Here is a 26827-nt window from a genome sequence, read left to right on the forward strand (position 1 = left end):
CTATTTTACAAAACATAGGGTCCAAAAAATAATTTGTCAAAATACAAGGTCCAAACAGATAATGAGAAAAAACACACGGTCCAAAAAAGTATAAACTCATTTATTAATTGCATCCTATTCTAATTTTCAATTATTTTCCGAACACACCCGAAAATATGCAAATGTAAATATAACACTAATTAAGACTAAGAATTAGTTTTTGGGTGGGGAATGTCGTCATTTAAAGCCAATAATGCCAAATATATATATATATATATATATATATATATACACACACATTTTTATATTAGAGGACTTGTAAAATACATTAGATTAGGACAATAGTGTACATATGTTATCATGTCATAACATCGTTATAAAGAAGTATTTTATTTGATAATAGATTAAATAGTTGTAATATGCCTACTTAATTTACACAATTTCATACAATACCAGAGTTGGTATGACATTTTATGCAATTTTTTATTGACACAAATATAAAATAAAAGTCTAACCTATCCAAATAAATCATACAATATATAAATATATATATATATTATTTGGCTTCCCGTTCGGATATACTAGCGTTTATTTCAAAACCGAGCCATCTCATCACCAAGACTTATAATAATTTGGACCAAATAAAAATATTTTTATTATTTGGCTGTCTAACCTTAATTAGCTCACTATTTTGAATTCCTGGAAAAGAAAATCACTATTAATCTTAATATGGAGTTGTAAACATGCCAAATAATATACCACATATTGCCATGCATCCAAAAACCAACCACAAATGATGCAATTATTCCTTTTGTTAATTATTGTGAGAATAATCCGCTATAACAAATTGACCCTTAAGAGACAAAGAAATTTAAATTACATAAAAAGATTCGCAGATTATGGGTACTAGATAAGGACATGCACAATAATCTTTATTATCCGCACATATGTCACTGCTATTAGATTATTGAATTAGGAACGAACTAGTTGACATGATTAATTAATTAATTAATAATAATAATCCCAATTCCACTACCCACCATGACCCTCCTTCCCAAACTGCCACCGTGTCCATTTATATGGCCTTATAGTTTATATGAGTAAATCATTAATTATACTTATCGTCTAATTAAATAGATAAAAAAAAACAAATACTCCTACATTTTAAAAATAAAATAAATAAATAAATCTATATATATTATAAAAAAAAAGGGGTAGTCGCCGTTTTTTGTCGTCAGCGTTGTACGCCGTCCACGTTTTCTTATTCGTTCGAGAAATTATTCTGTGTTTTTATTTTTCTAAAATGAAGAAAATAAAACAGAAAACGTTAATGTATATACTTTCATTTAAGTACAGGTTGGAGAAATAGGACACGGAATCTTGGTACAGAATTAATCAGTCCAATCTGCTTTTCTGTCGAAAAATTTAATCTCCATTAGTCATGAAAACGCATGAGACAAATTATAATCACAAGTATGCATGTGGCACCAAAATAAAGAGCTAAAAAAAACTAGACAAGCTATCAGTTTCGTTACAGAGTGGATTGCAACAAGGTGTAGTTTGATTGAAGATAATAAAAATGGAGTAATAAAATAACAAAGAGAAGAAAAAATAGGAATTGAATTAAATAAAAATTAACATGAATAAAATAAATTGATAAAAAAATTAATTTTTTTTTAAGTTTGTATTAGAATGGTTTTTTTCTATTTTAAAATAAAATAGTTATTTCAACAAAATAGTGAAAAACAATTTTATTGTAATCTTATTAAAATATTCTAAAATACAAATAAACAAAGTAATAAAATAAAAATAAATTCATTTTTATTTCATTATCTTCAATCAAACATCACTTAAATAGAAACCGAGTGACTTGAATTAACTAAAAAAAAATCCTTGTAACCTTTGCCATAAATATGATTATATATATTTTTATATACACACGAAAATGGGTCCATTAAATAAAAAATCATTATTGCAAGTAGCTGAATTTATGGATTTCTAGTTTTAAAAACATTATTAGTAAGTATCATGGTACAACAAAATGAGTCAAAATTCAAAACCCGTGGCCTAGCTAGAGCATAGTGTTACGCTACGCATCTAATTATTGTTGCATTTTTCATGGCTTGAGAATGGGACCACAGCCGCATTGAACAAGTTATTTTCACGATGAAGCATATGTAAGACATATATGGTAATAATGAACATGGAGATGAGGATGATTTGGTCGGTGGAAGTCGTTTTCGTCCGATGTCTGAGTGGACAATGTTGTGCCAGCTCAGCTGGACCAAACATTTATTTTTCTCTATGAAACTCTACCTGTTAAAATCATCTACAAGGGCATTTATGTAATTTCAAAGAAGGGCCTAGAAAATGATTGGTCGGCCACCAGATAATAAAAAAAAATTGAATTAAAAAATAAATATTGGTCCCACCACCTCCACACCTTACTTCTTTGCATTGGGTTATGGGGTTATATAATCACTCTCTCTTACACTTTCTCTCACTCACAACTCAATTCGAGATATCATCAAACAGCATTATATTTTTTTACATTAAAAGAAATGGAGGGCAAAGAAGAGGATGTTAGATTGGGAGCTAACAAATTCTCCGAGAGGCAGCCGATCGGTACGGCGGCTCAAACCCAAGATGATGGGAAGGACTACAAGGAACCACCCCCGGCGCCGCTCTTTGAGCCGGGTGAACTTACATCATGGTCTTTCTATAGGGCTGGGATTGCTGAGTTCATCGCAACATTTTTGTTCCTTTACATCTCGGTCTTGACTGTTATGGGAGTCGTCAAGGACGATACCAAGTGCAAAACCGTTGGAATTCAAGGCATTGCTTGGGCTTTTGGTGGCATGATTTTCGCTCTTGTTTACTGTACTGCTGGTATCTCAGGTATATAAAAATAATATTTAACTTTTTTTTTTTAAAAAAAAAACGAAATATATTTTGTTGATCACGCCCACCGTGGGGCTCGAACCCACGACCACAAGGTTAAGAGCCTTGCGCTCTACCAACTGAGCTAGACGGGCTTCGTTGGTATGATATTTTCATTTGTTTTTAAATATATTAAATAACGCTAATTGGTACAGGGGGGCACATAAACCCGGCTGTGACTTTCGGACTATTCCTGGCGAGAAAGCTGTCGTTGACTCGGGCGGTGTTCTACATGGTGATGCAGTGTCTCGGTGCGATTTGCGGTGCTGGAGTGGTTAAGGGCTTCAAGCACGAGCTCTACATGAGCAAGGGAGGCGGAGCTAACGTCGTTAACGCTGGTTACACCAAAGGTGACGGTCTTGGTGCTGAGATTGTTGGGACCTTCGTCCTTGTCTACACAGTTTTCTCAGCCACTGACGCCAAGCGTAGCGCCAGAGACTCTCACGTCCCAGTACGTTTATACTCGATCGATCGATCGATCTTACTCAATCTTTCTCTTTCTCTCTAAAAAGTGTAAAGTAGTTGGGGTGAGTTTTACTCATAGCTGATTGATTTATTTTATCAGATTTTGGCACCTTTGCCTATTGGGTTCGCTGTCTTCTTAGTCCACTTGGCAACCATCCCCATCACCGGAACCGGTATTAACCCAGCTCGTAGTCTCGGAGCTGCGATCATCTACAACAGGGACCACGCTTGGGATGATCACGTAAGTGCCTCTATATATAAATATATAATAATATAAGATATAATTGGTTTTATGATATTATCACGTAATAATAAAAAATAGTTCTTTTGGTGAGAAGTTAATACGTGCACAATAAGTTTGTGTGTGTATATATATATATATATAATAGAGCCTTAATTGTAAACGATATATTGAAACTTGTAATTTTCTGGTTGCAGTGGATTTTCTGGGTGGGACCTTTCATTGGTGCAGCCTTGGCAGCCCTATACCACGTGGTGGTGATCAGAGCCATTCCATTCAAATCAAAGTGATAATGGACCGTTGATGATCGGATGATCAAAAACAAACAGCAACGCGAATGAATGAAGCTGTAGCTTGTCCTTATTTTTGTGGCTCCCGTTGTTGCTGATCTTTCAAATTAGATAAAAAAAAACATGAACGAGCCAAGTTGGCTCTGTTTTTCTTTCAACTTGTCGTCGCTCTTTGGCTCTGTGCATTTGTATTATGTAAGTAAGAATCTGTAATATTAGTAAGCTTTGTGTTGTTCTTTATCAAAAGTGCCTCTTTTCTATTTCTTTATTTGGTTCAAGAGGGGCCTATCTCATGTGAGTGGTGGGCTGCCGTGGTCTGTGTATGGCAGTGAGTGACCAGTAAATACTTTAATTAAGTTGTGAATTTTTAAATTGAAAATAATTATTCATACCTGCTCTGCTCACATATACGATGATGAAACTATTATAATATTCATTTTTAATTCACATAACTAAATCATTAGAAATATGGGATGACAACAATGTGCTAGGTGGAATTGCGAGATTAGTTATCTGTGAGGATTGGTTTGTTTGTCTCAATCAGTGATTAGACCATAACAAAAGGCCAAAGAATAGTCTAATTGTTTATGTGTAATATATGGGGGATTGAAGATGAGTCAAACTATACATTACTGTTACCTAATGCTTATCAGCTGATCAAAGCAAATGGTTTTGAATAACTATGGCCCGTTTGGAAAATATGGTGTTGTTTGGTAAGATTTAAAAAAATAGTTTTTTATTTAATTAATTAAAAATTTGATAATTAAATAAAAAAATGTGTTTGGTGACTCTATTTTTATTTATTATTTTTTAAAATTTTAATTAAAATTTATTAAATTTTGAAAATAGAATTTTTTCACACAGTTTTCAATTTTTTCTTTCTTTTTTCTTCTCTTCTTCAAATAAACACCTCATATTGTTAAACAAAAAATAAAAATAAAAGTTATCAAACGTGTTTATTATTTTTTGTTTTTAAAAACAAAAATAGTTACCAAACATATTTTTATTTTTTAAAAATAAAATTTTATTTTCATTTTTGTGTTTAAAAAATTTAAAAACAAAAATTTTACCCAACGGATTATTTTTGAATTTTTTAAACACAAAAATGGAAATACTATTTTATTTTTGTTTTTTATTTTTAAAAAATAAAAATATGTTTGGTAACTATTTTTGTTTTTTTGTTTTTAAAAACAAAAAATAATAAACATGTTTGATAACTTTTATTTTTATTTTTTGTTTAACAATATGATGTATTGATTTGAAGAGGAGAATAAAAAAATGAAAACTGTTTAAAAAAATTTTGAAAACGAAAAATTTTTATTTTCAAAATTTAATAAATTTTAATTAAAATTTAAAAAAATAATAAATAAAAATATAATTATCAAACATATTTTATATTTAATTTTCAAATTTCTAATTAATTAAATAAAAAATTATTTTTTTAAGTGTTACCAAACAACTGGTAAACTTATATTTTCAAAATTAATATTAAAAGATAGTCTACAAAGTTTTGTTATGAAGTTACACTACTTTTTTTCACTAGAACTAGTCAGCATTTAACACTTTTTTTTTTATAAAAAAAAATAAACAAATAAACAATTCCATTAAAGATCAAACTATTAGTATAGGAATTTTAAAAGAACCAGGATATCGAACACAATCATTCCATACAAGTTTATTATCTAACCTTAAATCCAACCTTAGCAAAAGATTGCACAAGACCATCAGCCTTACGAACCACATGACTAAGGGCAACATTAGGGGAAAAAGATAATAAACTTTTGATCCCCTTAACATAATCTCCAAGAGGGGAAAGATCACAATGACTTGTAGTAATTCTATCTCCACAAATTTAGCATCTAACTCAATAAAATAATAGGCAATAACAATGTCGAGCACCACTATAAAGCTAGAAACATACTACAAGCCTCCATAACAGTAGAAGAGAAAGCTCCATCCATGGGTAGAAGAAAACCAGCAACAACACCGGCCACCAGAATGATCGCAAACCACCGTTCCAAAAAAACCCATTTTGGAACCTATTTGGAGAAATTGGAGCATTAACATTAAGTTTATACAGAAGGAGGGGCCAACGAATGAACTCATGTTATCTCTATTAAGCTTAGAACCCCTATTAGAAACAATAATGACTGTTGCATTCTTGTAATCAGTAAATATAAATATATATATAAGTCAAGTTGTAATTATTCCATTATAAACAAGTTGTTCTTACCCATTGAACCTACACTTAATGTATTGGTTAATGAGTTTTAGTCTCGTCCCTTTATTGGAGTTTTGAGTTGGGTTGCAATCATTGGAGAATCTATTGGTTAAGGAGTTTTAGTCTCGTCCCTTTTGTTAATATATGATTAAAACCTTTGCCATGTGTAACTAACTTACTGATTGTCAGTTAAGTTAGTTAATCCATTCCTAGCTATATATATCTATCTAGCTCATTAAAACAAACACCGTAACATTTTGTAATTCTTTAGAGCAAGAAAGAGAGACCGAATAAGCTAGAAAGAAATCTTGTATTGAGAGAGTAGCTTGTAGTGTTTGTAACTTTAAGCTTGGAAAGGAAATAAAGAAGATGTGTTGCTCCTCGAGGAAGTAAGTCATTGCACAAGGACTGAACCTCATTAAATCCTGTCTTGGTTATTATTGTTTTACTGTTTTTTATCTGAGTTTGTTTCTGTGCTTTCCTTGTCTTGAACGAGATCTCTGTTCTTTATTGGCTTTGCACAACAAACTGGTACCAGAGCCAGGTTCCCGCTGCATCAATGGCATCCACAAAGTTTGATATTGAGAAGTTTTCTTGGCAGAACGAGTTTGGGCTTTGGAGGATCAAGATGAAGGCGTTGCTTGCTCATCGAGGCCTGTCAGAAGCATTGTTGGGAGAGAAGGCTTTGGCAGAAAGTCTGACTGGAAAGGAGAAGAAAGACATATTGAACAAAGCTCACAGTGCCATAATCTTGAATCTTGGAGATAAAGTCTTGAGGAAAATCTCTAAGGAGACTACTGCTTCAGGTGTATGGGAGAATCTTGAAGGGTTGTACATGAAGAAGTCATTGGTTAATCGGCTATACCTAAAGCAGGCTTTATACTCATTCAAGATGAATGATGAGAAATCGGTTGATGAGCAACTTGATGAGTTTAGCAAGTTGATTCTTGATCTTGAAAATATTGGAGTAACAATTGAAGATGAGGATCAGGCCTTGTTACTACTGAGTTCACTTCCGAAATCTTATGAGAATTTCAAAGAAACCTTGTTGTATGGAGGGGACACTTTGACTCTTGATGAGGTCCAATCTGCATTGAATTCAAGAGAGCTGAATCAAAGGAAATATGCCAATATTCAAAGTAATGGTGAAGGCCTTACTGTTAGAGGTAGAACAGAGAAAAAGGATAATCAGAGACAAGGGAAATCTGGAAGATCTAGATCGAAATCTGCATCAAGAAAATTAGGTACTATAAAATGCTATCACTGTCATAAAGAAGGTCACATTCGGAGACTATGTCCTGACAGATTAAAGCAAATAGTTGATGTTGTTGTAGTCAGTGATGGGTGTGAATCTTGTGATGCATTGTTGGTGTCATCATGTACTTTTGAGAATGAATGGATTCTTGATTCTGGATGTTCATTTCACATGACTCCAAATCAATCCTGGTTTGAGTTATTCCAGCAAGAAGATGGAGGAAAGGTTTTACTTGGTGATAATAAATCATGCAAGATAACAGGGAGAGGTAGTGTAAGAATAAAATTCCATGACGGAATTGAAAGAATTCTTAGAGATGTAAGACTGGTACCCGATCTGAAGAGAAACCTTATATCAGTTGGAATGCTTGATGATCAAGGTTTTCAGATTAAAGTTGAGAATGGAACAATGAAAGTATTGAAGGGGTCAATGGTTGCTATGAAAGGAATAAGAAAGAATGAAATTTATTCACTTGAAGGGAAAACTGTTGAAAAACCTGTAGCAAATGTTTTAGTATAGAGAATGAATAAAGCAGCTCTATGGCATAAAAGACTTGGGCATGTGAGTGAAAGAGGCTTGGCTGAACTACACAAACAAGGGTTACTTGGTAAAGAAAAGCTGGAACACTTAGAATTCTGTGAGAATTGTGTGTATGGAAAAGCTTGTAGAGTAAGGTTTGGTGAAGGACAGCAAAGAACAAAGGGGACACTTGATTACACTCATTCCGATTTATGGGGACCTTCAAGAATGCCATCACATTCAGGAGCCAAGTACTTCTTAACTCTTGTTGATGATTTTTCTCGAAAAGTTTGGGTGTATATTCTGAAAAGTAAGAGTGATGTGTTTGAAACTTTTAAACAATGGAAGACTCTTATTGAGAATCAAACTGGGAAGAAAATTAAGAGATTAAGAACTGATAATGGACTAGAGTACTGTGCAGATGTATTCAATAATTTTTGTAGGAAAGAAGGAATAGCCAGGTATAAAATTGTAGCAAGAACACCCCAGCAAAATGGTTTAGCTGAAAGATTCAATAGAACTATACTTGAGAGGGTAAGGTGTATGATGCTAACTGCAAGACTTCCTAAAGTATTTTGGGTAGAAGCTGTCAATACAGTTGTATATCTGATAAATAGATGTCCATCTACTGCATTGGAATTCAAAACGCCTGAAGAAGTTTGGTCTGGACATCCTGTAAGGTATGATAATCTGAAAGTGTTTGGTTGTGTGTGCTATGCTCATATAAAGCAAGACAAGCTTGAGCTGAGAGCTATGAAGTGTATATTTCTTGGATACCCAGAAGGAGTAAAGGGATATAGGCTATGGTGCATGGAATTTGGTTATAGAAAATGCATTATAAGCAGAGATGTGACTTTCAATGAGGCAGAAATGGGATATCAGCAAGAAAGTGGAGCTGAGAACTCAGAAAAACAAAGTACTGAAACTCAAAGAATTCAAGTTGAGGTGGAGAATTCCAGGGAGAGCACAAGTAATGGTGACTCTACTTGGCTGGAGGATAACACAACTAGACAGTCTGAAGGAAGTCAAGAAGCTACAGATCTGCAAAATTATAAGCTGGCCCGTGACAGAGTTAGAAGGGAAATTAAACCACCAGAGAAGTTTGGATATGCTGATCTCATTGCTTATGCATTCAGTATTGCTGATGAAGTAATTGAACAGGAACCGATTAGCTACAAAGAAGCTGTGAATGGGAAGGATAGTGCTAGTTGGATTGAAGCAATGAAAGAAGAAATGAGGTCATTACATATGAATGAAACTTGGAAACTGGTTGATAATGCTGAGAATGCAAGAACAGTAGGCTGCAAGTGGGTATACAAGAAGAAAGAAGGGATACCTGGTATTGAGAAGCCTAGATTCAAAGCAAGGCTTGTTGCAAAAGGGTTCTTGCAGAGGGAAGGGATAGACTATACCGAGATATTCTCACCAGTTGTTAAGCATAGGTCAATCCAAATTGTTTTAGCTCTTGTTGCTCACCACGATTTAGAGTTAGAACAATTGGATGTTAAAACTGATTTTTATATGGAAGTCTAGATGAAAGGATCTTAATGAAACAACCAGAAGGATTTGAAGAAAAAGCAAGTGAAAACAAAGTGTGTTTGCTAAAGAAATATTTATATGGGCTCAAGCAATCCCCAAGACAATGGAACAAGAGATTTGATGAATATATTATCAAAATAGGTTTCAAGAGGAGCAATTATGATACATGTGTATATCTGAAACAAATTGATAAGGATGACATAGTGTACTTACTGCTATATGTGGATGATATTCTTATAGCAAGTAAGGATATGTATGAAATTGATCAATTAAAGGTCAAACTGAAAGCTGAGTTTGATATGAAGGATCTCGGGCCTGCAAGTAAGATTTTGGGGATGGAAATAAGGAGTGACAAAGGAAACAAAGTTTTGTATCTAACTCAGGAAGGATACCTTAAGAAAGTTCTTGATCGGTTTGGAATGAAAGATTCAAAAGCAGTGTTAACACCATTAGCTCAACATTTTGTTAGGAAAATATGTATTTTGCCTCAATGAAAATAATAATAAATTACAACTATGTGCAATATATTACAAATAAATAATGATTGATTAAAAAGAGTTACAACTCTATAACTGAAAATTACAAATAAACAAAGAAAATGAAGAACATGATGAAGAAGAAGAGAATAGTAAAATACAACTCTAAGCAAAAGGTTACAAATAAAGTAAAGTGTTTGAAACAAAAGAAAAGAAAAGATTACAACTCTTGAACAAGAAATACAAGTAAATAGAGAAGAACAATATAAAGATGAAAAGCAATAGAATGAAAGAAAGGAACAAGAAACAAAAGATAAACAACTCTCATTCACACTACCAAAGTGAAGAGTGTTGGGGATCACCAACTTGAACAAGGTTTGAAACCTTTGTCCAAAAACTTATTTCCCCCAAACCCAAGCACTAAGGGATCTCTCACAGATTATAGGAAATGTTTTATGGAATTATCAAGTCTCAAGGTGTTTCTAGCCAAGTGCTCTAATGGATAGAAATGTTATGTCTTACAAGTGAGCATTAGGCTCCTATTTATAGAGTTTTGAGACACCCTTTGAATTTCAAATTCCACCAACCCCCATGGCTGTTACCAATGATTAATTTGATGTTTTATGGAATTAAAATAGAGATTTGAGAGTTACATGACTGTTGGAAACGTTCAAAATTGGATAAAAACCGAATTCGTATGAAGCTGTCAGCCACTAGGGCCGCGGCCCTTGGTCATTTTCAGCAACCAATTTTTTTAGTTTTTCCAAAACGTCCTACACTGTCAAGGGTAAGGATGTCAAAAGAAATATTTGTAGAGAGGACTTAATTGCAAATGAATTAATTTTCTAGGGCAATGAAATAATTATGTGATAGTTATGGGCAATTATTTAATTATGAATTAATTAATTATTTAACTATATAGTTTTTATTTTAAAAAACTATATGTTAAAATAAATATTAATCTTGTTTGGATTAATATATAAAGAGAGATTAATAATTATCTTATTTAGAATAAGATATTTATTTATTTAAAAAAGATATTTTAATATAAAGTTAATTTTGAATTAAATGATATCTATTTTGGAATAAACATATTGTCTTAAATATTAATCAAATAAACAAATGAGAAAATTAGGAAAAACCCTAACGTGGCTCACACCACCCGCTGTATTGCACAATGAGTGGCACCACACAAGGATATTTCCTATCCTTGGGATTTGAATTTCAAATTTCAAATAACTTATTCATTTAATTATATATATTTAACTATTCTTTTTTAAATATGATTTAAATTAAATTATGAAACAGGTTATAACTGATCAATTTTATTTTGATAAAATAAAGATTAATTATATTAGCTAATTATCTTTATAAACCTAAAAGAAGCGACACTTTTAAGGATGTCATTGTTTTTCATAGACTATGAGAGTATCTCTCTAAAATAGATGCAATAGTTTTCCTAAACCTGAAAACTATTTAATTCATCTTCTCTCTATCAAACATCTCTAAATCTCATGTGTTGAGTACATCTAGAGAGTCATAAATCAACATTTTGAATCCTACGTGCCCACGCACTTCCTTGTGTGTTTGAGGAATGGTTTGGAAGATCAAGATGTGAGCTTTCAGGACTTGAATAGGAAGATTGTTGATTTTATACAAAAAGATTTGAGAATACTTGATAGGCTACAAGAGGTAATCTCTAATGTGATTGTATGTGATTTAATATATATATATATATGTGTGTGTATAATCTTGGGTGGTATTAATAATTATCAAAAGGGCTCATTCCCCGCTGTGTATCTCTGATTTGCTCTTTTAATACCAACATAGACAACTTCATTCTTCCCAAGAATGGCTTATATAATATATTCACCGAACTTCCTATATCAACCAACATTCTCTTCAAGATCATGTTGGCTATCTGAACATCTACAACTAGGTGGTATGTTTGGGAAACCGAACATGCTGTGAGTCCAGCTCGAAGAAAGTTATACAGTCTTCCTCTAATCGAGTTGTTTTGGGAGTTCGTTCCTCGACTGTTAGCATTTCGATATCTTATTCGTGATGTAGGGTCCTAGCATATCTTTCTCTTACCTTACCGATGTTACCTGCCAAGTGTGGTCTACCACAAATAGTGAGTAGGCTGCCTGCGACCAAGGTAGGTTGTAGAGGAGGCGAGCCCTAACATCCCCATGTTTGCCTGTTGCCTCCATCAGCTATTTATTGGGGGTCAACCCCTACTCGTATATATCTCCTCAGATAACCCTATCAGATCAAGAATTCAATCTCATCCTTTAATGTGTTGCATTCATTGGTATTATGGCCATAATCATTATGGAAGCGACAAAACTTTGTCGTGTCTCTTTTAGAGATGTCCTCCTTAATGGGGGCTAGTCACCTGAAAGGCACAGTGGTATGACTGGCCTGATACACCTCAGCTCAACTGCCGACTAACGTTGTGTAGTTGGTGAATCTTGGCTCATATTTGTTTTGCTTCTAGCGTTTGTTATCAGATGAAGCAGAATCATTGCTTGCCCATTTTCCTCGGTTGTTGCCATTATTTTTATTACCATTATTGTTGGGTTTACTTGAACCACTAGCAGCTTTGGTTGGCTCTACTTTTTTACCATGTTCCGTACTTGGAACCTTTCCTTCATTTGCGATGGTCTCTTCTAACTTGATATACTTATCTGCTCAGTCTAAAAACTCCTGGGTAGTTTTAACTCTTTTCTTCTGCAAGTTATTCCAAAGTGGGGACTATCTTTGCACTCTTGCTGTTATGGCCATCATCTTCCCTTCGTCTCCTACAGTTTTGACTCGAGCAGCTGCTCTTATAAATCTTTGATTGTACTCCTTTAAAGGCTCTCCTTCTTTTTTCCTTATGTCCACTAGTTGATTAGCTTATGTAGGATGTATGCGACCAACATAGAGTTGTCCATAAAATTCTTTAACGAACATCTCCCAGAAGGTAATGTTGGCTGGCTAAAATTTGAAGTACCACTCCTGAGCAACATCAAATAAAGATTTTAGAAAGATTTGGCATCGTGCATCCTCGGATACTTTTTGAATATCCATATGTATCTCAAACTTATTAACATGAGATACCGGGTCTTCTTTTCCAGTATAGCTAGGCAGAGCAGGCATTTTGAACTTGCTTGGGATTTTTGCTAGTGCATTTCTACTAATGAACGAAGTGCATTTTCTTCGGTCGTACTCAATATCTGAAGTTTTATTCCCAACCAGCTATTGTACGACTTGGTTTAGTGCATCAATTTGAGCATGAACATCGGCTGGAATTGTAGGAGCATGAGAAGCAACAGGAATGTGTTTGTCGTGTCTTTCTCTTCAATCTTTAAGAACATTCTTCATGCCCTCTTCTTTACGTCTTGCTCTAACCTTCCCAAACGATCAAACACATTAGGTTGCCTTGGTTGCCCCCTGCATTTTGGCTTGCTGGTTGGTTATTCATGGGAGGAGGCTCATGCTGTCCGTGCCTCTGCTCGTCTAGTCGACCAATATTTTGTTGAGAATACTTATATATGATCTTATTTATTTTCATGTAAATCATATATTAAACAAATTAATATAAGAAAACCTAGAACATGTTTTTATAATTGAATTTAAACAAAGATAATGATAAGAACACTTACATTATGTGCACTGGAATGAATAAGTCATTCCTTCAGTTTCTCAAACCCTTGTATCATTTTTGTCGCAGGGTATCACCAAGAAACTGAACCGATCTTCAAATTTCTTCCCAGCCTTCCACAATATCCTTAGAATCACCTAGATTAGAGTAGGAAATTCTCAACACATGAGATAGATACAGAGAGAGAAGAAAATAAGATAATATAGAGGCTTAGAAAATGACTTTTGTTGTAAAAAGAGTCTAAAACTCTAAAGCATCAAAAATAGATCTTCTAATCATCTATTTTCAACTCTCACTTAGCATTCCTTTTAAAGGCTCAATTATGTCACTTATTTAATTAAAAAAATCAATAAAATAATAGGTAATAATAGTCATTAGGTTGAAATTATCATATGCTTTAGGTCAGCGAATTTTCTCATTTAATTATAAGCCATTGGACTTAAATTCAAGGCCCGTATTATTTTCTATTGATTAATTATTTAAATCTTTTATCAAATTAATTATTTATAATTTGAACATTGATTTAAACTTATTTATTAATTTATACACCAATTTGTCTTAATTAATAAATCTGCCCTAAAATCTATTTTCTTCTTTAAATTGCATAACTCTGTGAAATTATCCAAAATTTATCTGGTCAACTTTAATAATTCTAATTTATAATTAAATAAATTAATTGAGACTATCTAGATAATTTTATCCAAGGTACTGTGGGGACCATTGACCTATGAAATCAAGCTCCAATAAGTTATCATAAATTTAACAAATAAATGTACTAACTTATTAATTCCTTATGACTCCACTAAAGACTCGGAATTGCACTATTGAATTCATAGAACGCTCTATAAACAATATAGATATGTTATTAATTATTCATTATTACAACCATAATTATCACTCAATCCTCTATAGATGGTCTACAATGAGATGGGACTAAAATACCGTTTTACCCCTCATTGTATTTTATCCTTAAAACACTTAGTTCCTTGTAAGTGATATTTCAATAAACTAATATTAATTACTGAAATAAGATCTCTATCATTTATCACCTCGAACCAAACTAAAAGGAAACCATCGTTTTACTTCTTCATCAGAAGCTATAGATGTTCATATCTATGATTAACACTCCCACTCAATTATACTACAGAGTTTCCAAGATGTAAGTATGGGCTAGTCTGTAGGGCAAGCTGGTAACGAACAAGTCAAAGAACTCAAATAATGCAATCAGTTAGAATACTAACCACTCAGAATTGAGATTGAATTGACCTATGGTCAACTATATGATATGACTAGAATAGATAATAACGGTATGTTTACTTATCTTATCTATTGTCAATATTGGTCCAGTCCGATGTAACAAATACATTCGATCTTATCTACTTTGCTAATGTTCTAGAAAAAACATAACACTACAATGTGTAAGTAGATTATATCGTAGATTGACAAGTCAATGTAAATCCTGTGCACTGACTAATCTTAGGACTAACTTATTTTTGAACATATAGTCATATTTATATTCCACTATGATTACGTCACTATAAATATGATTAGTGTAACGACCCAAAATCACTAATATGGCTTAAGGGCCTTGATTAGTGTGCCGGGAGGGAATAATTGGTTTGTGTGGGTTTAGGCTGTGTTTTGATGCAGAATGAGAAAGTTATAGCTTATGCATCGCAGCAGCTAAAGGAGTATGAGCAGCGGTATCCTACCCATGATCTGGAACTAGCATCAGTGGTATTCGCACTGAAGGTGTGGCGACATTATCTGTATGGGGAAAAGTGCGAGATATACACTGATCATAAGAGTTTGAAGTATTTCTTCACCCAGAAGGATCTGAACATGAGACAGAGGCGTTGGTTGGAGTTGGTTAAGGATTATGATTGTGACATTCTTTTCCACCCAGGGAAAGCCAATGTTGTGGTAGATGCATCGAGCCAGAGAGGCTCGGGGCAGTTATTTAGTTTTGTTCAGATCTCCAAAGAGTTAGTTGATGAGATGACCAGGGCAAGGATAGAGCTGGTGGTGGGCCGGTTGGCTAATGTTACTTTGCATTCGACCCTGCTAGAGCGAATCAAGGAGGGTTAATTAGTAGACGCGCAGTTGCAGGAGGTTAGATAACATGTCTTAGCAAGGATAGCTAAGGAATTTTCTGCTTCTGAGACTAATGTGCAAATCAGGGAAAGATTTGTGTTCTGGTAGATGAAGGGATCAGACGATAGATACTAGATGAGTCTCACACTATGCCATACTCGCTTCATCTGGGTACCACGAAGATGTATCAGGATCTACGGACATTATATTAGTGGCCTAGGATGAAGAAGGATGTGGTGGAGTATGTGGCCAGATGTTTGACATGTCAGCAAGTGAAGGCTGAGCATCAGCGACCAGCGAGATTGCTTCAGCCTTTGCGTATCCCAGAGTGAAAGTGGGAGGACATTACCATGGATTTTTTAGGAAGTCTACCTAGGGCAGTGGGACTTCATGACTCGGTGTGGGTGATAGTGGACAGATACACCAAGTCAGCTCATTTTCTGCCAGTAAAGTCTATTTACACAGTGGAACAGTATGCAGAGTTGTATGTGAGGGAGATAGTTCATCTCCATGGGGTTCCTAAGTCTATTGTATCTGATTAAGACCCTATTTTTACCTTTAAGTTTTGGGAAGCTCTACAGAAAGCCATCGGAACTCAGTTGAAGTTTAGCACAGCCTTTCATCCTCAGACTGATGGACAGTCTGAGAGGACAATTCAGGTGTTGGAAGATATGCTTAGGGTGTGTGTGATTGACTTCGAGGGGTCTTGGAGTAAGTATCTCCCGTTGATTGAATTTTCGTATAATAACAGTTATCAGTCCATGATTGGAGTGGCTCCCTATGAGATGTTATATGGAAGGAAGTGTAGGTCGCCCATTCATTGGGATGAGATGGGTGAGAGGAAGTATTTGGGACCACACATGGTTTAAAAGACAAATGAAGCTATTGAGAAGATCCGAGCTAGAATGCTTGCTTCGCAGAGTAGACAAAAAAGCTACGCTAACCCTAAGCGTAGAAACGTGGAGTTCCAGGTTGGGGACCATGTGTTACTGCGAGTCTCACCATTGAGAGAGGTGAGGAGGTTTAGAGTAAAGGGCAAGTTGAGCCCTCAGTTTGTTGGACCTTTCGAGATTCTAGAAAGGATTGGACAGGTGGCTTATAGATTGGCCTTTCCACCGTCGTTGTCGGGAGTTCATGATGTATTCCATGTCTCTATGTTGCGAAAGTATGTCTCAGATTTGACGCATGTATTGAAGTATGAGGATTTAGAATTATAGACAAATTTGTCCTATGAGGAGCGGCCGATTCAGATTTTGGATCGGAAGGATAAAGTTCTACGGAATAAGACGATTCCATTAGTTAAAGTATTATGGAGAAATAGCAAGGTCAAGGAAGCGACTTGGGAGCTAGAGACGGTGATGCGGGATCAGTATCCCAAGCTATTCAGATAAATTTTGAGGACGAAATTCTCAGTAGGAGGGGATAGTTGTAACGACCCAAAATCACTAATATAGCTTAAGGGCCTTGATTAGTGTGCCGAGAGGGCTTAATTAGTTTATGTGTGAATTTATTAAGTTTAATGCATGATTTTATGATAAGTATGCTTGTATGGTTATATGAATGTAAATGTGATTATATGCTATAATTGTGAGAACCACATTATTATGTGGGTAAATCTGCAGCATGCGACTTGAGGCGATCCTAGGGAGCTAGTTAGCAGGAAAGTCACAACGGGGCTTAATACTTGACTTTGGGCAAGTCAAGGGGTATTTCAGGCATTGGATGGTTATTTAGATTATCAGGTTATGTAAATAAATAATTGGAGATATATTTGATGTTAGGAAGCTTAGATGGGAATACTGGGGAATTTTACCATTTTGCCCTCGGGGACGTTTTCGGCACCCCGAGCCTCGGGATTAACTGAATTGCTTAAGGATAGACTAAGGAAACTTTAGGAAATGGTAGAACAAAAGGCTAAACTAACCCTTCTCTCTCTCTCTCCCTTTCTCTCTCAAGGAAACTAGAGAAAACCAAGGGAATTAAGCTGGAATTCAGAGGATTGGAGCTATAATCTAGGAGATTAGCTCAAGAATTAGTTGAGAATTCAATCAAGAATTAAGGTAAGTCACAAGTTTTATGCATAGTGGTTAAATTCTGTGTTTATGGCTGAGTTTTGAGGTGTTTATGGGTTTTGATATTGAAGGATTTAATTGAAGCTTGGAACATGGGAGTTAGCTCAAAAATCTTTTGGAGAGTTGGTTCATCAAAGAAGGTAAGCTCGAATTTATGGTTTAATGGCTGAATCTTAGTGTTTTCTTGACTGGTTTTGATGTTTTTAAGCTTTTGAGTTTCAAAGATTGAAGTGGGATTTTGGTGAGTTTCTAGGCTAAATTTTAGCTGGGTTGTGTTGCTGGAATTGCGTTAGAAGTTTTGTGATAATTGAGTTGTGGAATTGGGATAGTTTTGGATGGTTTTGAGTGAGGTTTGAGAGTAAAAAATGGTGGTTTTTCTGGTGCGAAGGGGTTGGGCCGTGACATAGTTCTTGGTGAGCCACGGCCTTATGAGGCTGATGAATGCTGAGGATGGAGGGCGGGTCACGACATGGGGCTTGTAGGGCCGCGGCCCATGTCTGGTTCTGGGCGTGGATGGGTCTTTGGTTGGGGCCATGCCGCGGCATAGGGAGCCTGAGCTACGACCCTTAAGGAAATGAGGGGTTTTTGGGATTTTAAGCATGTGAATTTAACCTAGGGTGCTCGGGATTGAATTTACTATCGTGTTTAGTGAAATTCGATGTTCCGGAGACTAGAACCTCATCTCAAAGCCCTTTTATAATTATTAATGGTATCCCTTATCTTGGTTGTGACTAGGTATAAGTTAGGGCTCAGGAAACAGATCGTGCTCAAGAAGCATCTCACGTGACCAATACACTTGGAAACTAAAGGTAAGAAAACTACACCCAGTTGTGAATTTATAATGGGACTAAGGGTTCCCTATCTTGTATGCTTTATAAAGGGTGGTATTATGCCATGTGAAAAGTAGACAAACGGCCTAAGAGTGCCGGAGTTTACATTGGCGCACAGGGCGCGACTCAGCCACTGGTAGCTGAGGACAGCTTAATATTCACTGAGCTTGGTTTAAGCAGACCAGAGTCAATGGGATTAAATAGAGGGTGCAACCTAAGGGCATCGACCCTAATTATCGGTTGATTGTTTATTATTATTGATTGATGAATTTGTTGTGTTAATTAGCTGAGTGTTGGTGTGTTGATTCTCTGGTTATGTCTGTGGACTATATGGTCAATGTAGTATGCTAAGTATGTGAACATGCTTTAAGAATTATTCAATTGTTGTTATTGTTTGTACTATAATGTTATGTTTTCTTGCTAGGCCTTGGCTCACGGGTGCTACGTGGTGCGGGTAAAGGCAAGGGCAAACTTGATCAGCCTTGAATTGGAGAGCTCTGAGAGCAGAATGTACATGATCAGCTGCTCAACCGCCACGGTTGAGGAGGAGATGGGAACAGGAGAACCATAAATGTCTGTTTTTCCCTTAGAGTGGCTAGTGGTTGATTGTACTCTGGAAATTTTGTAAACTAACTTTTTAAATGTTGTTTCTTTTGGGATCCCTTGTGTAAAATGTTGGATTATATGAAAAGTATCTTTTGAGACCAAAACCTTTTAACCTTAGCTCATTGATAGTTTTAGAAACACGTTTTTAACTAAATGACTTGATTAGCAAGTCCTGCACCTTTATAAATACATTGTGTAATGGTCTTGACTATCCAGGGCGTTACAATTAGCTATATGCTCGGAATTTAATAGAAATTTATATTAAACAAATAGTCATGAAACTAAAACATGTGAGAAAAGTAATTGACCAAGTAAAAAATGATTTCTATTCTTTTATTAATAATAAAATGAGATTACAAAGAAATTGAGTTTTAATTAGGGCATAAAACTCGAACACGTTCCTCATTTGATTCCAATAGTATTCAGAATCTCCCTCATTATAGTCATGTTCGTTCCTAAATTGCGACCGATGGGTATGCGACCGACTATACATTCCATTGCCTTCTCTTCTGCCAAAACCATCACGATAATAGGTGGTGGCCTTTGGGGCCTGCGCTGGTCGGTTGTTCTCGGGGCATTATTATGTCGTGGGGGGACCTTTGATCGTAGAGACAAAGTCGGGATGCCGCCTATTTTTGGAAGGGATGTTTCTTGGCCCTCGACCAGGGAGAACCTATTCATCAGTCACCAGGCATCTCAAGCTTCAAGGAAGCTGCTCGCCCCTATTTTGTATTGGATTTTGCTCGCTTGCTCGAGTAGAATGTAGAGGCTAATGCTGCTCGTTATGCCTACCAGAATTATGTGGCTGACCTTCTGGCTGAGTAGCTTGAGGTTGTTCTAGTTGAGGTGGGTTCTAAGGAGGTGGAGGATTTTGAGGCTGCTTAGTTTGTAAAGGGTCCTGTGTAGGTAAAACCCTCTGAGCTAGCTGAATAGCAAATTCTAAGGCATCAACAAAATCTTTTTAATGACGGTCCATTTCTGCCTATCTAGCGTTTAGCTCCCATCGTTGCCTATCAATTTCCATTTGTTGCATACTCATCGTCTCAACCATATTTTCTTGGTTAGCCTTTAGAGTAGCTAACTCATCTTGCAACATACCCATGGCTGCTTGTAGAGTTTCTGTGTCTATCTACCTGCTATCTTCCTCTAATTCCACCTGAGGTTCCTCTTCAGTTACTCCTTGGGGAGGAGGTGAATTTTGAGGGTTTTCAGATGTTTGACCTGCTTGTTGACCTTGAGTCTTCTTAGATTTTGGAGCCATAGTTACTTAGTTAACTTTTGACCACTAATCTCCTTGAGTTCGGCTCTCAATGAAAGCACCAAAATGTTGACCCATGATTTGGCTAACGACACAGAGTCAATAAAACGATATAAAGTGAGAACTGAACATGAAAATAAATAACGACACCAAAAGTTTATAGTGGTTCGACCCCATATTGGTAATAACCTACACCCACGTTAGTACCTTTATTTATGTAGAATTCTCAAAACCCTCGATTAGATGAATTGGATTAACTGAGTTTCGTGAGTTTGAGAGAGTACAAAAAATGTGTATAAAAACACTTTGAACTATGAATTCTCCTAAAGTTTAAGAATCAAAGCCTAAGAAATAATGATTCACTAAGGCCTCAATTTATAGGCTTAACAATGTACACGAATGAGTTGTGGGCCTTACACAATTTATATAATAAATGATAATAAAATAATCTGAATATTACATAAATACGTTGTCTTAACTAATTCTGAGCATTCTTCGCGCACCATCCGAGCAGCTCTGGTCATGGCTAACGATCAGCCTGTTCAGTAACCATCTCACTATGCTTATAGATCCAATCGGTAAGAGCAACCGAATGCTCATGTCTAGTCGAGGATCAACTAGGTATTCATTAACTACACTGTCGTGTGACTGCCAAGTTATATTCTCGTGCCACCTCATCATGCTAATTTTTAGAGAAATATATAGGATATATCATAATACAAGACATTAATTAAGATACTATATTTTTTAAATTTGTCTATGTTTTGTATAGGATATTATAATTATGCTTTTACGTACATAATTTGTGGAGTATAGTATCTTTAATTGTACACACATAAAAAATGCCCAAAGAAATATAGTAGTGTAATATGAACTCCTAATAGTCAAATGAAAAGCTCAAAAGAAATGGGTTAGGGTCGCACCTTTGGGCCCATCGTACTTGGCGCCTACGGACATGAGTCCAATGAGGTCAATTGCTCTTTATCTTTGGGTTCCTATCAAGCCCATCATTCTACTGAGTTTGCCACAAGAAGGCCCAATTGCAGTACATTGAACCAAACCGAATGCTTTCACTATATCTCCCCGATTCCACTCGGCTGCCTTAAAAAACCCTAGCTCTTGCTCCTTCACTGTGTTCTCTGTCTATCTCCCTTCGTCTCAGCGAGTCAGATCCATCGAGCTCAAAGAGAGATAATGGCGAACGAGCACACAGTGTTGCAGTTCTCATCTTCGTTGTCGTCAAGCTTGTCAGCGAAGGTTCACCCTCTAGTCATCTTCAACATATCCGATTGTTATGTGAGGCGACCTGATCAGGCCGAACGAGTTATTGGAACCCTACTCGGCTCGATCTTGCCAGATGGAACCGTCGATATCCGAAACTCTTACGCTGTTCCTCACAGCGAGTTCTCCGATCAGGTTCTTGTCTATCTGTTAATTTCATCAATTTAATCTTCAATTTGTTTCTTTCTGAAATTTGAATATCTTAAAATATGTACTTTCTATCATTTCATGTACGAGTACCTGAGGAATTTGAGGGTTTTTGAATTAGTAGGAAGGAAAATAGAATGCGTTCCATATGTATTATTTTTTTTTTTTAATGAAGTGAATACAAATTATCTGATTATTAGTGTAGCAATTCGGCTTACTGAGGCGCTTTTTTTCTTTTTCAAAATCAAATAAAAATTTGCTATAGAATAAGAGGCATATATGTTGTTAGTCTTTTACCTATTCTTTAAGTTCTGCCGGTTCTGTTGATGACGATTGTGGTCGAAGTCCAAATAAGAACATCCACGCCCAGACCGATAAACTATTCATCCCGAAGGGGTCATATCCGTTGATAAGTTGTGAAGAGTTTAACCATAGATAATCTCTTAACCATCCCATCAAATAAGTGGAAGACTCATTAAACTGTGAAAGGTCAATACTTAGTTGGGGTTTAGCATTTAAAGGATGAATTAGTGATGCCATAGATGTGATTAAGCGCTATAAATTTGTAGTTCGGGTGTCAGTTTGGAGCATTGTGTACATTGTGTCGTGAAATAAATTATTCCTAGTATGGGTTTAGTATTGTAGTGTTCTTAGCGCTCCTACCTGGAGTTGTGAAAAGAACTATTCCAAGTTTGTTTTATTTAAGAATGGTTACCAGTTACCAAGCATTTTTAGTAAAAAAGGAAAACATCAACGTTTGAGTGTTTTATTTTTAAGCTATCCGACGAACAACTGAAGTAAACTCATCGGAAATGGTTTTAACAACAGTACTTTTGTTGCGTTCTCATACGTTTCGATCATTTTTTACAAAATTTGAACAATAAAGTAAGATGTAACTAAAATTTATTGAACATACTGCATTTTGAAATCCTCTGCATCTTTTATTTACATATTCAGTTATTCTTCTTTAATATGGTTACAGGTGGCTTTGGATATTGACTACCATCACAATATGTTGTTATCTCACCAAAAGGTGAACCCGAAGGAAGTAATTGTTGGATGGTAAGTCTTTTATTGTTATGCACGTATACATGCAATAATATATATATGTAAGTGAGTTATGTTTTAGTATTCCTGGAGTCTAATTACTGTAATCGCACCCACATGCAATAAAAAATATTGACAAGTCGACTGTAACTATTGGTATTTCTGATTTATTTAGTGTTTGCTGGTAACACTTTGTCACTAGCACAAGTGTTATATTTGATGATGTTTAGATGAGCAAGAATTGTCTCTATCTTGCCTAATTCTTTTGAACTTCTTCTGAATATGTAAAATAGTTGATTTTCCTTCTTTTTGGTACATGAATGTTTTTGTTTCCTGATTCATTCCACATTCTCTTCAAAAGTCAGAAATGTTTTCTGAAATCTATTTCAAGTGCCACCCAACATTGTATATCTTGAACTTTCTTTATGTTTACAAATTTGCCTCCATTAATATATGCAGGTATTCAACTGGTTTAGGAGTTACTGGTGGCAGTGCATTGATTCATGAGTTTTATTCTAGAGAAGTACCTAACCCAGTTCATTTGACTGTTGATACGGGGTTTAGTAATGGAGAGGGTACCATAAAAGCTTATGTTTTTGTTAATCTATCTCTTGGAGACCGACAACTTGCTGCACAATTTCAAGAGATACCTTTGGATCTTCGTATGATTGAAGCTGAGCGAGTTGGATGTATGTGTTTACTTAATATTACCACTTTTATTAAGTTCTTGTTATGCTCTTCTACTAGTTGATGTTTGCATTTGAAGTTTTTATGGATTGATGAAACAACTTTATGTTTGTTAAATATGCTGATTCTGTTTCTGTGAATGTACAGTATGCTTTATTTAGATAGTCTATTCCCCTTTCTATGTTATCAATTCATTTTGGAAAGAATTTTTTTTTAAATAAAAAACCTAGTAGAGGGCTTAGTTTGTTATATTTCAAGCTTGATCTAAAGTATAAGTTGAAAGCAAAGCTTGTTGTGATGTGGGATTTCTAGACTCTATTAATGACTATCTGAGTGGAAGCTTATTATTTTCTATAATGACAGTTGATATTCTAAAGACGACAGCAGTTGACAAAATCCCAACTGATTTGGAAGGAATGGAGGCCACAATGGAGCGGCTTTTAGCCCTTATTGATGATGTTTACAAATATGTTGACAATGTTGTGGTAAGGTTTTATTGATTTTGTTGTCTTACTATGCCGTATTTTCCTTGCTTGGTTTGGTTAAATGTTGCAACTTTTTTCCATTCAGGAAGGGCAAATTGCACCAGATAACAACATAGGGAGATTTATCTCGGATACTCTAGCATCTGTTCCTAAATTACCTCCAGCAGCTTTTGATAAGCTTGTCAACGACAGCCTGCAGGTAAAATCATATGTGGGGAATTTTTTATTATCTGTGTAAACATTAATTTCATGTGTGCATATATGAAATTTGAGGTTGATCCATAGTCGTAACCTAAGTTTTGTGGACGCTTTTCCTTTTGATAGCCATTTACTAAAATACTAACCTAATACCTGGTGAAAAAAAGAAGTAAAAGAAATAAACGTGCCTCCAGTCCAACTTCTAAAACGATGGTCTCAGGACATAAGCGTTACTTTTTCTTACATGGGTGTCGATGGATGTTTTATGCTTCTAACCATTGTTGCGTTGAGAAGTCAGCCTATTGCAAATTTGGCAGCCTGGGCCATGAATATATTGTCATTGATGTCCTTATATCTGTCAATCTGGTTATGTACAGGACCATCTGCTGTTGCTGTATTTGTCAAGCATCACCAGAACACAGCTCGGTTTAGCGGAAAAGTTGAACACTGCTGCTCAGATTCTGTAATTTTTGGCATTTTCATGTGATCCGTGTAGAAGACGAGTTCAATTGACACCCCCCCCCAAAAAAAAATGTTGTGGTTTTTTTTTAGATGGCCAACTTCGAGAAATGTGGCTTTTTGATTTGAGAGAAGGTTGTATTAATATTTTAGCTTCATTTATCCTTCAACGATGTTTTGCATTAATTTTTAAATATATGTAGGTGGTCGTTAAATTTTACAAGATTACCATGATTTAAATTTTCTGTCTATTTAGGATCCGGTCTTCTCTAATTTCCAGTATAATTTAAAATGGCATACTTATGTGTAGGTTTATCTTCTTCAAACCATCAAAATCCATTGAGAACCAAAATTGGGTATTCAAATTCTTTTCTCTCTACCTTAAATCCAAAATCAATTACACCCATTCCTTCATCTTCAACCTTCATACATTTACAAATTGATGTAAGACTAAGAATTAATTTATGAACATCTTTTTAAATGAATAAAATTTCAGACCTAACAAGACAAACAATCAAACAGTGGCACTCGTACTCCAAATTGAGGAGAATATCGTCTTTCTCTAGGAAGGTATGGGTGATTTTACATATAATGGCTGGCTAGACTCGATCATGAGAGAGCCAAGAAGCTGTTTGGCATTGTAACTAAAAAAATATTTTTTGTTTTAAGAAAAAAAAAATTGTTCTCTAAAAACAAGTGAGGTTGTTTAAAATTGTTTACTGGTTGAGATAAACAATTTTTTAAAAACCAAATTACAAAAGACAAAAAAAAAAAATCCTGAGAACAGCACAAATTTATTTTATGTATTTTTTTTACTTTCTCACATTACTTTATATGAAAAGTTGAGAACTACCCATTTTTAGGAGTAGTTAATTAAAATTAGACACTAAATATATTTAGTTGAATTTTACCCACTTTTAGGAGTAGTTAACTCAAATTAGACACTAAATATATTTAGTTGAATTTTACCCATTATTATCACGAGACTTCTCAAATTACCCTTATTTGAGGACATGGTTCTAAGTGTTATTGTAATATGTATTATATTTGTCATATTATAGTTAAATTGGAAATGCGTTCTAATTATAGTATGTCATATATGTGTGACAATTATATTTGTAGGAATGTATTTAATCTATGAAAAATTATTCTTTGAAATGTGAAAATCAAGGCTTAAAATGTAAAACATAAATCTTAAAATGTAAACAACAATCATTTAAAATATAAACCTCAAGACATAAAATCTAAACCACGACCCTTTAAAAGTTTAACATCAAGGCTTAAAATCTAAACCACAACTCTTCAAAATATAAACCACAAAGCTTAAAATATAAACCATCACTCTTTAAAATTTAAACCACAAACCTTAAAATTTAAACCGCGACTTGTAAAAATTTAAACCATCAGGCTTAAAGTTAAACAACTAGACTTAAAATCTAAACCACGACCATATAAAATATAAATCACAATCTTTTAAAATCTAAGTCACGACTCTTTAAAATTTAAACCACTAGTCTTTAAAATTTAAACCACCAGAAGACTTAAAATTTAAACAACGTCTCTTTAAAATTTAAACCACAAGACTTAAAATTTAAATAACAACTCTTTAAAATTTAAACCACGAGGCTTGAATTTAAACCACAACTCTTTAAAATTTAAACCAGGATGCTTAAAAGTTAAACTACTTTGCTTAAAATCTAAATCACGACCATATAATATATAAACCATGATCATTTAAAATCTAAATCACGACTCTTTAAAATTTAAACCACTAGTCTTTAAAATTTAAACCACGACTCTTTAAAATTTAAACCACAAGGCTTAAAAATTATACTACTCAGCTTAAAATCTAAACCACGACCATATGAAATATAAACCATGATCATTTAAAATCAACCATGACTCTTTAAAATTTAAACCACTAGTCTTTAAAATTTAAACCATAAGGCTTAAAATTTTAAAACACAAGGCTTAAAATTTAAACAAAATTTTAAAATTTAAACCACTATACTTAAAAGTTAAACCACTAGGCTTAAAATCTAAACCACGATCGTATAAAATATAAACAATGATCCTTAAAAATCTAAAC

The 26827-nt window shown here is 34.8% G+C and overlaps 2 protein-coding genes and 1 non-coding gene across 3 annotated transcripts; 2 read left to right on the forward strand and 1 right to left on the reverse strand.

Annotated features, from left to right (window-relative positions):
* The first annotated feature begins 2480 nt into the window (after positions 1-2480).
* LOC133798306 (aquaporin PIP1-2) lies at positions 2481-4308 on the forward strand. Its single transcript, XM_062236544.1, has 4 exons — positions 2481-2877; positions 3075-3370; positions 3485-3625; positions 3823-4308. Exons 1-4 carry the CDS (start codon positions 2541-2543, stop codon positions 3913-3915), a joined length of 867 nt encoding a protein of 288 aa, XP_062092528.1. The 5' UTR covers positions 2481-2540; the 3' UTR covers positions 3916-4308.
* On the reverse strand, positions 2942-3014 carry TRNAK-CUU (transfer RNA lysine (anticodon CUU)). Its single transcript has one exon. It is a non-coding gene; the product is annotated as a tRNA-Lys (tRNA).
* A 17217-nt stretch (positions 4309-21525) lies between the features above and the next one.
* On the forward strand, positions 21526-24961 carry LOC133798307 (eukaryotic translation initiation factor 3 subunit F). Its single transcript, XM_062236545.1, has 6 exons — positions 21526-21850; positions 22845-22924; positions 23369-23598; positions 23960-24081; positions 24167-24280; positions 24657-24961. Exons 1-6 carry the CDS (start codon positions 21629-21631, stop codon positions 24744-24746), a joined length of 858 nt encoding a protein of 285 aa, XP_062092529.1. The 5' UTR covers positions 21526-21628; the 3' UTR covers positions 24747-24961.
* The last annotated feature ends 1866 nt before the right edge of the window (positions 24962-26827 follow it).

Source organism: Humulus lupulus, chromosome 8 (genome assembly GCF_963169125.1).
Source record: "Humulus lupulus chromosome 8, drHumLupu1.1, whole genome shotgun sequence".
In the NCBI taxonomy this organism is placed as follows: Eukaryota; Viridiplantae; Streptophyta; class Magnoliopsida; order Rosales; family Cannabaceae; genus Humulus; species Humulus lupulus.

What these genes read in the sequence shown, in the direction of transcription:
- LOC133798306 (XM_062236544.1), top strand. Translation starts at nt 2,541, where the DNA reads ATGGAGGGCAAAGAAGAGGATGTTAGATTGGGAGCTAACAAATTCTCC. An exon ending in CTGTACTGCTGGTATCTCAG is followed by an intron (nt 2,878 to 3,074) that starts GTATATAAAAAT and finishes TAATTGGTACAG; the next exon opens with GGGGGCACATAAACCCGGCT. An exon ending in CCAGAGACTCTCACGTCCCA is followed by an intron (nt 3,371 to 3,484) that starts GTACGTTTATAC and finishes TTATTTTATCAG; the next exon opens with ATTTTGGCACCTTTGCCTAT.
- LOC133798307 (XM_062236545.1), top strand. Translation starts at nt 21,629, where the DNA reads ATGGCGAACGAGCACACAGTGTTGCAGTTCTCATCTTCGTTGTCGTCA. An exon ending in ACAGCGAGTTCTCCGATCAG is followed by an intron (nt 21,851 to 22,844) that starts GTTCTTGTCTAT and finishes ATATGGTTACAG; the next exon opens with GTGGCTTTGGATATTGACTA. An exon ending in TTGTCAACGACAGCCTGCAG is followed by an intron (nt 24,281 to 24,656) that starts GTAAAATCATAT and finishes GGTTATGTACAG; the next exon opens with GACCATCTGCTGTTGCTGTA.